This window comes from Telmatherina bonti (genome assembly GCF_933228915.1).
Source record: "Telmatherina bonti genome assembly, chromosome: 3".
Lineage (NCBI taxonomy): Eukaryota > Metazoa > Chordata > Actinopteri > Atheriniformes > Telmatherinidae > Telmatherina > Telmatherina bonti.
Genome location: NC_136621.1, coordinates 37,356,327 through 37,370,403, shown reverse-complemented (window position 1 = coordinate 37,370,403; position 14,077 = coordinate 37,356,327). Strand labels below are relative to the sequence as shown.

The following is a 14,077-nucleotide window of genomic DNA, read 5'->3' as shown; positions in this document are numbered from 1 at the left end:
AAATGCATCCGATCGGAACCAAAATTCCAATAATTCATATTTGGTAGGTCCTTAACGCGTTGTAATATGTATTGTCGGGGGGGGGCACATTTTGGGGGGGGGCCCCTAGGGGCCCGATCGTCTACTTTGAGCTAGGGCTACGAAATTCGGCACACATGTGTATCAACCCAAGACAAGCAAAAAAACTTCATTGTGCAGCCGTTACCATGGCAACAGGGTGTCCGCCATCTTGGAAAAAAACCTTCTCGCCATTAAACACAGTTTGCTTATATCTTCGCACAAATTCATGCGATGTGCACCAAAACTGTAAATATTAATATTTGGTAGGTCCTTAACACATTATAGAATGTATTGTGGGGGGGGGCACTTTTTGGGGGGGGCCCTAGGGGCCCGATTGTCTACTTAGACCTAGGGCTATGAAATTCGGTACACATGTGTAACAACCCAAGGCGAGTAAAAAAGTGCATTGACCACCTGTTACCATGGCAACGGGGTGTTCGCCATCTTGGCGTTTATGCCCATTTATTACTGTATGTGCATTGTTTTTTAACAAACTAGTTTTGGATTCATGCCTTTTACTTCACATCCACCCGGAAGTTTTGTGGCGAGTTCGGGTGGAGGGTTCGGCATGAGGCGAGGACCCGATGGATGCCGCTTGCGGCTTTAATTGTAATTCTTCTTGCATTGCACTTCTTTTATTGTATCTACCATTTTTCCCCCCCCATTTTATTTAATTTTTATTTTTTTCTATTTCTATGGATCTGGATTCTGTGCCCTAAATGAAGCTTGAATTGAACTGAATTGAATTGAATCGATATGAAGAACAACATAGAAAACAAATAGACTTGGGTCAGAAAACGATAACATTAGGAAGGATCTGTTTGAGTTCTAAAGAATATTTTAAATACTTAGGTTTGAACATTTAATTAACAATACATAATGGACGTATAAATGTTGGTTAAAAAATATTACATTTCAAATACACTTAATATTTGTAAACTTTTTAAATATATTAATGCAATTATACAAATTTTTTTTCCAGGAATAAATTCCCTATACAATAGCAAAACTAAACTTTGTCAATCTGTTGTTTCACGTAATACTGTTGTAAAGCAAGCAAAAAATGCAAATGATGATAATAACAATTGTTATGAATGATAATGGTGATGATAAGTAGAAAAACATAGAAAAAGAAAAGACTTGGGTCAGAAAATGAGAATATTAGGAAGGATCTGTTTGAGTTCTAAAGAATATTTTAAATACTTAGGTTTGAACATTTAATTGCCAATACATCTGCAACTCCAGAATGCTGCTGCTAGAGCTTTAACTAGGACTAAGAGATCTGAACAGATCACACCAGTTTTAACATCTTTACACTGGTTTCCAGTCAATCACAGGATAGATTTCAAAACCCTGCTGATTGTTTACAAATCCCAGAATGTTTTAGGACCAGAATACATCTGTGATATGTTCAGGGAATATAAACCAAGCAGAGCTCTTTGATCCAAAGACTCGGGTCAACGAGTCCATACCAGAGTCCAGACTAAACATGGAGAAGCAGCATTTAGCTGTTACGCTGCAAACAAGTGGAACAAACTGCCAGTGAAGATTAAAATTTCACCAAATGTAGAAACTTTTAAATCCAGGTTTAAAACATTTCTTTTCTCATGCACCTGTGCATGACATCTGCACAGTAACTTTTATTTAATTTAGCTTTTAATCATTTTAATATAATTTATGCTTTTATTGTGATTTTTTATTTGTATTTTCTTTTATGCCTTTTTTTCTGTAATGCTTTTAATGGTTTATGTTAAGCATCTGGAATTGTCTTGTACATGAAAGATGCTATACAAATAAACTTGCCTTGCCTTATATAATGAACATATAAATGTTGGTTAAAAAAAAAAAGAAATAAAATTACATGTCCTATACACATAATATTTGTAAACTTTTTAAATATAGTAATAATACGTTTGCGGGAAGGTGTTTTAAGTTCTATGAGGCTTTCAAGTCTTATTTAAAAAAAAAAAAAAAAAGTTTTAAACGCCGGTGTAGGTACAGCGGGCTTTTTTTCTCTACTTGCTCGTGTTTCTTGACGGACCTATTTACAGACGTAACCGGAACATCCGTCAATCACAACTTCTTCACATGTGAATGAGACAATTCTCTCTTTTCTTCCACTCTGTTGATATTTCATTGTTAATTTTTTTCCAGATTAAAACGTTTGATATTCCTAAATAGCAGCTGAACTTGAGACAGTAGTGACGGGATGGCGGAGATCGTTCAGCAGCGGATTGAGGACAGGATCCCTGAGCTGGAGCAGCTGGAGAGAGTGGGACTGTTCACCAAGAGAGAAGTCAAGTAAGAAAACATTCCAAAGCTTTCCACAGTCAGCCCTGGCGTAAACTGGGAAGTAAAATGTTCCTTTTTCCAACTCCTTTTATCTCACGAATTCATTTAATTGTCAAATTGATGAGGAAGTATTATTAATATTTGTAATTATTATTTTCTTAGTATGTATATGTGTGTGTATGTACTTATGTACATATGTATGTATAGGTACAGTTGTGCTCATATTTATTCATACCCTTTCATTAAAGAAGGGAAAAAAAACAGCTGCCTGTAAAATAAGCTGAAAGTGACTAAAGTAATAATAAATAAAAATTTTATGAAAATCATATTATTTTCTAATTCTGGTTCAATAGAAACATTTTGTTTAAAAAAGCAAAAAAAAAAAAAAAAAAAAAAAGACAATTTAGTACACATTACATCACTCATAAACTAATATTTAGTTGAACAATCCTTTAAATTTTCCTCTACAGTCAGGTGTTTTCTGTTCCTCTCAGTCAGACTTCTGCACCTGTTGACAGGTATTTTGTCCCACTGTTCAACAGAAAAGTCTCTAATTTGTCCAGGACCAATTTGTTTGTTTGTTTTGATTTTTTTCTTTCTGCAACTCAATTAAATGAAAAAACAGTGTCTTATATTACTAAATTATATTTTTGCAAATTTTTAGTTATTGTTCCTTTTCTAAGTCTCCAGTTATTTGAGTGACTGTTGTAAATTCAGCCTTTTCTTTAATGAAAGGGGATGAATACATATGAGCACAACTGTATGTACGTATAGTTTTCTTTTCTTATTTTCTTTTATTTGGTCAAAATAAATAAACTAACTAAAATCTTTCACAGTCTAGAAACAAGAGAGCTGATCTCTCCGTGGTTGATTCATATTTTTATTTACTGCCAGAATATCTGAGGAAAGGTTTACTCAAGTCTCAACATAACCAGATATGAAGCCTTTCCAGCCACTTATATGATGTCATATTTGCAATGGAATATATCCTTCTCACAGTTTTTGTTTAAGATTGTGTTTTTGTTTCTCAGATTATATATCTGCTAATAATTTTCACTATTTTTCCAGGAATGTTTTTTAATAAAATATCTAGAGTAAAACTGGTTTTAAAATACTACTTTTCACTGTTTCAGATCCATAATCAAGAGAGCTACAGCTCTGGAATACAAGCTTCACAGGCTGATTGTAAACAAGGATGACTTCATTGCATACATTCAGGTTGGTGTCATGCTGCGTGATCTGCCTCAATTCAGGCAATACATGACAGTAAAACCTCTTACCTCAGAATATTAATGCATGATTTTTAATTTCAGTATGAAATCAACATCTTGGAGCTGATCAAAAAGAGAAGAGCAGTAAGTAGTCTGTAATAAGAATAAAATCTTTGAATCACCTTTGTGTTTTCTCAGAATTCAGTGGTTGTTTTAGTTTATTCTACCAGCTAATAAGCATTAAAAGTTAAATATAAATGAACATTTGCTGGTCATTTTAAATCTATTGACATTTTGTCATCCTTTGCTATTTTTAGCACATCCACTACCAGTTCAAACGAGAGGAGATTGAGTACCCCATCATCCACAGGATAAACAGCATTTTCAGAAGAGCTACAAAGAAGTGGAAGGTACTGTTTATACAACCTTAATAAAGCTACAGTTTGCGCTGAAATTCAGAACAGAAGCATAACTGGAAATATGTGCAAACAGTGATACTGCTGGGGTCATTTTCAGTTTTACTCTGTCGAATCCTCAAAAAAGATTTTGTAATATGGCTTCCCAGAGGAGAAAATATAGACTTTGTTTGTTTTAAAAAGGCATTAAGTCACAAAAAGTGAACAAAAATCCTCCTTTTTTTCCAGGATGATGTGCAGCTGTGGCTCTCACATGTTGCTTTCTGTAAGAAATGGGTATGTAAAGATCTCATCTTGTGTCTTTTGCTCAGATGAATCAAACTGTGTTTGTCTTTTCAACCTATGTCTGCTGGGTTTTATTTAACAGGGCACCAAAGGCCAGATCAGCAAGGTGTTCTCAGCTATGCTTGCCATCCACCCTGACAAACCAGGTACAGAAGACGTTGTATTAAGACAGAATCCCGTTAATTGAGATTGTACTTGTATAAAGTCAGTTTAAATCCCCCTATTCAGCGCTGTGGATCATGGCTGCAAAGAGTGAGCTGGAGGATCGGAGTTCCTCTGAGAGCGCCAGACACCTCTTCCTTCGGGCGCTGCGATTCCACCCAGACAACAAAAAGGTCTACCAGGAGGTAAAATACGTAAAACAGATCCAAGATCACGCTTTAAATCAGTAACAAGGAGGATATTTACAAAGTTCTTTTCCACCCTCTGTGCATTAGTACTTCCGCATGGAGCTGCTGCATTGTGAGAAACTGAGGAAGCAGAAGATGGAGCTGGAGAAGGCCGAGGTGGACCTGGTGAGTCTGAACCCAGCTGAACTCTGGGACGTCAGCTCACCTTGGCATGCAGCGCATCACTGTCTCCTTTCACGTCTTCTAGGGTGAATATGAGTTTTCTCCAGAAATCCTGAGTGGCAAGCTGGCCGAGGTCGTCTACAGAGATGCTACGGGACATATCAAAGGTTCGGGGTTTTTTTCAACTGCAAAAACTGAAATCTAAGTAAGATTAAAAATCTTAAATTGAGTATACACATGCTTATTTTTTTTTTAAAGGTAAGATAATTCTTAGTTTTTATGCCAGAGAATTCCTCTTGTTTTCAGAGTATTTTTACTTGTTTGGGAAGTCTTGACAAGCCACATTTTCTTGTTCTGTTGGCAGATAATTTATCTGATTTTAAGCAACATTTACCTCATTTTTGTATAATTTTTTTCTTGTTTTTTTAAAGGTGGAGTATGTAAGATTTTCAATATTTAAAAAAAAAACAAACTAAAAAAAAAACTACAATCACAATTAAATAGTTTTTTTAAACATGTAGGTTCCAGTCTGTCCATATTTGATGTGTTATTAAATTACAAGTTTAATTAATGACAAAGACCCTTCTTAAATGTTTTCCTATCAGTAAAAAAAAAAAAAAAAAAAAAAAAAGTGCTTTTTGTAATTTGTCATTAATTAAACTTGTGATTTAATAACACTTCAAATATGGACAGACTGGAACCTACATGTTTAAAAAAAAACCCATCTAATTATGATTGTAGTTTTTTTTTTTTAAATATTGAAAATCTTACATACTCCACCTTTAAGGCTGAGTTTTTACAGTGTGCATTTGCACAAACAGAAGATGTAATCTATAAAAAACTTCTTCACAATCACCTGTTTTTTTTTTTTAAAGCGCTTTGTTTGATTAACAAACATAAACTCTGCTTTTGTCCAACCATCTTTTGGTCTCACAGAAGCCGAGTTTGTCATCTCGCTTCTGAACATCGCTGCCATCTTTGAGTTCACCAAAGAACTCCAGGACTCCATCCTGCAAGAGTAAGGCGTAGTGTTGTCTCCTGAAAGGTTTCCCTCTTTCTCTCTCTCACTGCCCTTTTTTTCCCTGTTTGTTTCCAGCTTACAGAGAAACTACACCGACGACAGCGTGACGTGGGACTTCATGGCTAAGAGGGAGCTGGAGGCTCCTGGGGTGGGGGAGGAGCTCCACACCGCTAAAGGTCGAGCCTCAGATATCAACCGCAGAGAGGAGCGCTGCTGCCAGGTCTATGAGGAGGGCATCAAGACCCTCAACACTGGTGGGAGATGAGAATAAAGCGTGCACTCACATTGTTTTATCTTCACCAGTTAGACCTTTCAGTCTCAGAAAACGTTGCTGCGTTTGTGTTCTTTGCCTTTTAGAGTCCATGTGGACCTGCTATGCAGCCTTCTGCTTGGAAAGGCTGAAGAGGAAGACAAACGTGGAAGAACTGAAGGAAAAGGTCAGTGACTGGATCAGACGAGCCTTTTTATCCTCACAAACTCTTTCAAAGATCGGATTTTTTTTCCTAATTGATCTGTGAACGATCCCATGTGTTTGTGTCTCAGAGGCAGGAGAGGCTGCTGGGGGTCCTGCAACGTGCCCATGACTCCTCTCTGCTGAAGGAGAACTATTACAAGAACTGGGTAAGATCACGTGGATGCTGATGTGCACACGGGCAGTTTAATCCTCCACAGACTTGTTCTTATTGCTCTTCTGTCTCTTAGTGAAGACTGACTGCTTTTACAAAACATTTCAGTAGAAAGCACCAGCAGGAAAAGTTACTGTCCAGAAGTCACGCCATCAGTCCCTAAAGCAGGGGTGCCCAAGTCCGGTCCTGGACATCTACCATCCTGCTGTTTTTAGCTGAGAAGAGGAATTCAGCTGTTTGACTCAGCTGTGCTGGACAGGGGTTGCATCTAAAGCAGGGGTGTCAAACTTCAGTCCTGGAGGGCCGGTATCCGGCAGGATTTTGTTGTTTCCCTCCTCCAACGCAGCTGATTCAAATCAAATGGATCCAGCAGCTTCTTGTCAACCAATTTTTGAGTTTCAGTCAGGTGGGTCAGAGCATGGAGACAACAAAAACCTGCAGGATAGCAGCCCTCCAGGACTGGAGTTTGACACCCCTGATCTAAAGGTTGCAGGATTGGTAGATCTCCAGGACTGGACTTGGGCACCACTGCCCTAAATGATGCTGAAAGCACAACAAAAAAGTCTTAAGTCATAAAGTCTGTTTGCATGAATGTCGGGGGTTTGAGTCCCCCATGATGCAGCTCTGACGGGGGGACACAAGCCAGCGTTCTGCACGGGCCGATCCCGAGTCTGGATAAATGCGGGGGGTGCGTCAGGAAGGGCATCCGGCAGAAAAACCTGCCAACGAAAACATGCGAATACGGTCGGGAGGTGGAAGCAGCTGAGTCGTCTTCATAGATGCAGTAGTTCTCCAGACTTCTGGAAGGACATTTCAAAGCTCTTCTTGGATGTTTGTTTTCCAACGAGCTGATCCCTCGTTGCTTCGGTAACGTTGAGACTCTGAGGAGGATTCATGTGGAGAATCTCAGCCTTTCCGCCATGTTTCCCGTCTTTAAAATCAGCCTCCTGACAGACAACCTCATAAAGACCCAACAAAGGTCCAGATGCATCTCATGTCCCTTTGTTGGGTCTTTAATGGGTTCTTTTTCTTATCTCCTAGTTTCAGATTCTTTGAATCCGTTGCAGACAGTTGTTGTTTTTTCGGCCTGATGCTTTTTTCTCCTCCAGTTCAACATTTTTATGGGAAACTAAACATCTTGCAGTTGTTTTCAGCTAAAAGCTCATGGAAATTCACTTTTTCCAAAGATATTTTCCACCCATCAAGCTGCATTATCTGTAGTCTTACTTCAGTTGTCACTAAAGAAATGAGGATCAACTGGCTGCTAGGAGGAAAGTCCATACAGATACTAAAGGTACTGAAATAGGTTCTTTGCTCAGCAGCCTGTCATGTGTCGACACAACGCTGCTCATTCCCTCAAGTTAGCTGTTAAGTAGCTTAAACAAACAGAAAAAAACATATTTCTGAGCTACAGATCTGCCTGTTTGGCATCGCTGCCATCACAGGGTCCTCAGCTTCACACAGCTCCTCTGTAGCTTCACCCAGGAGCTCACCTTCAGCTCTATGCTGGACCACTTCAGGTCTGCTCCTGTCATCCCACCGACCTGGAGAAGCTGGGATGTGGATGTCCCTACAAAGCCTCTGTTTCCACCGGGTGGATGTTTACAGCCTCTTCCTGCACTCTGCTGCCGGATCGGAGAACTTGAGTCGCCGCTGCCATTCCCTCCTCCCATGGCACAGTGAGCTCCATGATGAGGACCACTGCAGCAGCTGTAGACCACCTGCATCAGGCCGGAGTCCTGTCTGTGTGATCTTGGCCTGGAAGACGAGTTGGGTACCCAGTTCAGCTCGCATCTGAACCAGCTCGCACCTTTCCTGCAGCGAGACGAGACTGCTGGTCTTCCAGACACGGATGTCTGCACGATTTCTCCTGGTCTGGGAACTGGAATAACTGGCCAATGGGAATCTGAGGAGCAGTTCGCCTTCGCCCGGCAGCCTTCCTGTCTCTCCTGAAAATGGTCGGCATAGCGACTGAATGGAAACAGAAACAAATGCTGAAAGAAAATAAAAGAAAATCTTGGTTTAGTTCAAGATCACTTTAAAATGTTTAAAAGTCGCTCACTGGAAGCAAATATATGCGAGAGAAAAGTGGCACGGGAATTTTTTTTTTTTTTTTTTGGAACACCACTGCGTGTTATTTAAACAAGTTTTTCACGAGTCACTAAATCACAACATGTAACGGGATATAGTTGTAATCCAAGCATGGTTTCCTTTTATCAGGTGAGAATTTGTCAACTGGTTAGACAAAAAAAAATGCTTTGTTTGGGCTAAAAGTTTTTGTTTTGCTTCATCACCATCTTTAAGGACGGAAATGGAAAAGGGTCGAAGTTAGGCAGCGTGTACAGGAGCTGGCGTGGCGAAGCTTTGATGTTTGAGGCGACAGCTTGTGTTATAAAGCTCATGCTGAGGTTGTAACCTCAGCCAGTCTTTGTTCGTTCAGAGGGAATGAGTAACGGTGACTTCATCGTGGCGTGACGTCTGGATGAAAGCTACCGCGAGTCTCGTCTTCCTTCAGATCGCTGGAACTATTCCCAACGTTGCGTTTAAAACGGTTGAAACCATCATGATGATCTTCATGTCACCAGCTGCAGATTCTGCTCTCATCCGGGGATGCTGAGGGAGCAGCCAGCGTTGCCATGGCAGCCACGCAGCGCTACAGCCAGTCGGTGTCCATGTGGAGCTTGAGTCTGCAGACGCTGATGCAGCTGGGGAGTGGAGACATAGGCAAACTTTTCCAGGGCGCTCTCACACATGTTAATCCCAAGGTACACACACACACACACACACACACACACACACACACACACACAGACTTTGACCCTTAGTAATTAATCTTCAGTCCTTTGTCACATTAAGTTTACCTCTGCTTACACTGAGCACACACACATGTGCTCTGACTGTACCAGTGGAATTGCTTTCCCTGGAGGAAGGACACACACACACTGCTGCATAAGTGGGCCATCTCCTTGGCCCAGTTAGTTTCTATTCCGTTTTATGAGCTGCTTCCTCTTGATGAATGATAGGAAACATGACAAAAGCGTTTCCTTCACATATAGACGCAGCACACAGAATAACCCTGAGATAAATCAGAGTGTATGTGTGTAACTACACATGCTTTGGTTTAGCTCTGAACAGAGTAGCTGGTTGTTGTGGGGGCTTTCACAACACTGTGGCCCTGAGAAGTAGCTGTACAAGGAGGATTACGGCCGTACTGCTCATTATTCCAGTCTTTCCTCTCCCCCTCTGTGCAGAGAAACGGTCCACACACCTCCAAGGGTTGTGTCTGGTATTTGGTAGAATATATTCTCATAACGCAGAACTTAAGGTTGAGATTAATTCAGGAAAAATATGCTCTTAAGCCTGCTTAATGTGGTGCAATTACACACTTCTCAAAGAAACTTAAAGGGAAACTTTAGGCAGAGGAAGGCGATTGGTCACCCAGATGCTGGCGGGAGGGGCTGAATGATTAGTCAGGTTTGGAAACTCCGCTCTTAATCAGTCAGGTCCTAAAATAAGGGGAAAATAACTTTAAATGAAGACCGGTGCATGGTTTATTCAACTTTTAGCATCATGCAGGGCTTCAGCAACACTTTTAGGGTTCAACAATGAACCCTGTGGCGGCACGGGCTTGTAACCCGTTGAGACGGTCAGTCTCATGGAAAGCTAAGTAACAACTGGCCAGGAATTCGACACACAACCCAACAAGATCCAGTGCGCTTAGTTAACAGATCATCAGTGTAAACACCTCCAGTGTGTTGATGGTGCCAAGGAGGAAAGACATCAGCAACAATCCTAAATAAGTCATTACATGTTTCTAAGTTTCTATTTTCATTTGAATCAAACATTCTTTAAAAATGCAGATTCATTTACATGATATTAAAACTTATACACGTATTTTTTTAATGCAAATTTTAAGTAAATTATTTTATTCTTCTCCTATTTGACAAAAAAAAAAGGGAAGCAAGTTTTTTTTGTCTTTTATGACATGCCGTTGTAAAAAGTCTGAATTTGCAGCTGATAGATGAAACGTTAGCGTTGGTAGAAGCTCCATAAAAGAGGAAGATGCAAAAAAGGGGGCATTTATTTAATTATTTTATTAAAAAAATACTTAGAAAAATATGAATCAAATGAAGAACTAGTTATGTTTAGAGAAACTACACATAACACAATAAATAATGGAAATTAGTAATAAAACAGAAAATACTTTAAAATTTCAAATTGGACTCTTTACAAAGACAATTAAAGCAAAAGAATATAAAATTATGTTGAGTTCAATGCATTAATGATTATTTTTCATGAAATTCTGAGGTTATTTATTGAGGCATTTTTGTTTCTTCAGTATCTTCAGAATTTAGGAAAGAATCGGGAATCTCAACCTGGTTTTGCAGAAAATTCAGAAGTTATTCAAACCAAATTCTGTGGCTCCTTTTCTAAAATGTGTCCTTACAATATGAAATGTTTACTTTATTTTGACTCTTAAAACAAAAATCTTTAGCTGTACAGAAGAATTTTTATTTCCCTTCATGCAGGCGTTACTTATGAACATTGTTTACACTTACTGTAGAGATTACAATTTCATTGTGCAGTATTAAAATATGATGCATCATCTGCAGGGAGGCTGTCGGAGACAGAGGAATTATGACATGAAATGTATTTTATTATGGGCAGATGATGCTCTGATTTAGCAACCATATTATATATGTGTATTTTTTTCCACCGTTGGAGATGCTTATTGTGCCTATATACTCTGTTTTAACAGGAGAGCTTACCACTGTGGCAGCTGCAGCTTCAGTGGAGTGTGGCCAATCAGAGTCCTGAGGAGACGGAAGCCATCTTCAAGGTATCTCATCTCAGTCATTCCGTCTAAAACCAGCTTCACATGGAAGGATGCTCTGGCTGCAGCTATTAGATCTGCTTTTAGGCGACTTCAATATCTATTTAGAGCAGGTTGTAAACGGACTCACAGACAGAACGAGGCTTGTTGAGGAGGCTCAGATTAACACGTAGCAAACGGAGGATCCTCAAACTGTTAACTCCAACAACTCCACTTGCAGCGAGGCAAAGCGCAGCACGTTGTGCTTTCAGGACATCTCGGTTAGATTTGGGTCATTTTTGTTCAAGTGGGAGAATATTTTGTTTTGGCTCGTAATGAAATTTGAGACATTATTCTGCTTAAAAATTCAGCACAAACAATCAAACAGCTGAACTGATCAGTTCTAGAAAATAATTTTTAAAAAATCTGAATCTATAGAAACTGAAATTAGACGATTTTTATCAAAAATAAATGCTAAATGTCTCCCGAGCGCAGATTGCTTCTGGGATTAAGAGTTTTTGCTTTCGTTTGTTCTCAGAGAGGTCTGATGTCTGCTGTGACGACTGTTGCCATGGAGATGAAAGAGAGCTACCTCGATTGGTCCTACGCGACTGGAGGCTACAAGAAAGCGAGGAAGACGTTTACAAGGCAGGACTGAAAGAAAGACAAACTTTTCTCTCAACACAACCCTGACATGACGTTTGTTCTTTCTCTTCTTGTAGCTTGCAAGAAGTTCGTCCTTTGCCCAAAACCTTTTTTACCAGGATGATTCAGATCGAGAAGGAACAAGTATGTACATCAGCGACATGAAAAAAGTTTTATAAGTTAGAAAATGAAGCGATCTTTTGCACAACCCAACCTGACGGATGCAACTGTTGGTTTGAACTTCCTGGCAAAGTAAATAAGGAAGAAATGTTGCTAAAAAGAACTTTTTCCTTCCAGGAAACTCCAAAGATGAGCAATCTGAGAGACTACTATGAGAGGGTGCTGCAAGAGTTCGGCACTTCAGATGAAGGTAGTGGTCTCAGGAGAAACGTTGTTAGTCAAAACAAACTTTATTTACAGTTTCACGATATACACGTTAAGAGCACATAAACATCTTTACATGATGAAATGATTTAAATAAAGACAATCTGAGAGACGCAGTAGACACGTGTTGTTTTGAAAGTGCTCGTCTTGTTTCAAGGCTGCAGGGTAGAAACCGTTAAGCTGCTTATTTTTCTCTGCTGTTCTGAAGATCTGTGGCTGCAGTACATCCAGGAGGAGCTCGGACCGCTGGGTCGGCCGGAAAACTGTGGAAAGATCCACTGGAGGGCCATGAAGTTTCTGGAAGGGGAGAGTGTGGAGAGATTTACCTCCAAATACACTCTGCTACAAGTGGGACGGTTGTGAGCGACCCTGGGAGCCCCGACTGGTGTGGAACCACCAACCGCTGACATCACATGTGGAATAAATCACAGCCTTTCTCTAATCCTTTTCTGGTGAAATTACTTTTATTTGGTGAAACGACGAGTCCAGTTAAACCCCACCCTGCTGGTTCGAAGCCGTACTGGTGTGCCGTTACACCATCGACCCCTCCTGTCTCCAGTGCATCACATAAGCAGAAGATGCAGTTATTTCACACACATCTGCTCCATGTCCGCATTAACCAGGACGTTTGATGAAGGCAAAGCGCCTGTTAGGATAGTTTTGTCACCTTCACATGTAAAGCCACTTTTCTAGTTGGAGTTGGCAGCAGGTTTGAGCTTCCTGCCGAGGAGTTGGAATAAACCCTCAGAGGTGTTTTCACTGCCGTGTCTGCGTTGTGTTCTGTAACTAAACGGATGTTCGGCACATTAGCTGCTGTAAGGAGGTCCAGTTTAACTGAAGTTCACATTTACTATTTTTTGAGAAGTCAAAGTTTGATGCTGTCATGATATTAAAAGATTTTAAAGGGTGTTTTCTGGTTGTGGTTCATCTCCGACAGCATCGTGACACAGACGTGATGCACATCTATAATGCTGTGCGAAAATCTTTGTTTCTTTATATTTAACCTCCACAATGTGAAACTGTTGCTCTTTAAGGGGTTTTCTTGGTGGCTTTTTTTTTTTTTTTCCTTTTTCTTAAGAAGCCACTTAACATGGACTCGTGAATTTTTCAGGCATAGAAAAGGAACTGAACCCCTAAATGAACTGCTGTTGTGTGTTTATACAGCTAACAGACAACTAAGAACCATTTCTTTAAGTGAACTCTTGAGGCACTTTGTTACTAGGACCAGATGTAATTCAGGAGCATGTCGGCGGTCAGTCAGAAAGTTGATGGTTTAGTCCCGAGATTCCTGCATCAAGCAGCTTCTGATGCAGTTTTTAGGGACTGATAGTAAGAAGATCCTGTCAGAAAGATGTGCTTTAAAAGCATTTGTGAATAAATGGGAATGTAGGTGTAGTATAAAGCAGCTCCTGAGAGGTCAAAGACAAGCAAAGTGTTACATAAATACTTTTTTTTTTTTTTTTTTTTACACGATTTGTTCCCATTTCTTTTGTTATTCTGTTTCTTTGATTATTGAAAACTGATGTAAGAGTCTGACAGGCACTAAATGCTTTTTTTCTTTAAAAAAAAAAAAAAATTTCTCACAGAGATATTAGAAAAGTGGCAAAAGTCAGCCTGCTATGTGTTCTTACAAGAATCCGAACAGAAGATGAACCTGAAATTGATAATGACTAGAAAAAAAAAAAGAAGTAAAATGAGCAAAGACCTGAGAGATGCAACAGACCTTCAGTTTGATCCATCAGCTGTTAACTGACGCCTCGTCAGAAATGGTCTCCACGGAGACGCGGCTGTCAAGAAGCTGTTTGTAGGGGA

General features: G+C 39.8%; 1 protein-coding gene across 1 annotated transcript; it reads left to right on the top strand.

Annotated features, from left to right (window-relative positions):
* Positions 1-2,125: 2,125 nt before the first annotated feature.
* utp6 (UTP6 small subunit processome component) lies at positions 2,126-13,303 on the top strand. The gene is made up of 19 exons (XM_079265138.1): positions 2,126-2,361; positions 3,486-3,570; positions 3,666-3,707; positions 3,881-3,973; positions 4,208-4,255; positions 4,347-4,410; positions 4,493-4,611; positions 4,702-4,779; positions 4,862-4,943; positions 5,713-5,794; positions 5,873-6,051; positions 6,155-6,234; positions 6,341-6,418; positions 9,009-9,188; positions 11,183-11,263; positions 11,775-11,884; positions 11,959-12,025; positions 12,179-12,251; positions 12,474-13,303. Exons 1-19 carry the CDS (start codon positions 2,270-2,272, stop codon positions 12,626-12,628), a joined length of 1,788 nt encoding a protein of 595 aa, XP_079121264.1. The 5' UTR covers positions 2,126-2,269; the 3' UTR covers positions 12,629-13,303.
* Positions 13,304-14,077: the final 774 nt, after the last annotated feature.

What these genes read in the sequence shown, in the direction of transcription:
- utp6 (XM_079265138.1), top strand. Translation starts at nt 2,270, where the DNA reads ATGGCGGAGATCGTTCAGCAGCGGATTGAGGACAGGATCCCTGAGCTG. An exon ending in CAGGACTCCATCCTGCAAGA is followed by an intron (nt 5,795 to 5,872) that starts GTAAGGCGTAGT and finishes GTTTGTTTCCAG; the next exon opens with CTTACAGAGAAACTACACCG. An exon ending in AGAACTATTACAAGAACTGG is followed by an intron (nt 6,419 to 9,008) that starts GTAAGATCACGT and finishes TCATGTCACCAG; the next exon opens with CTGCAGATTCTGCTCTCATC.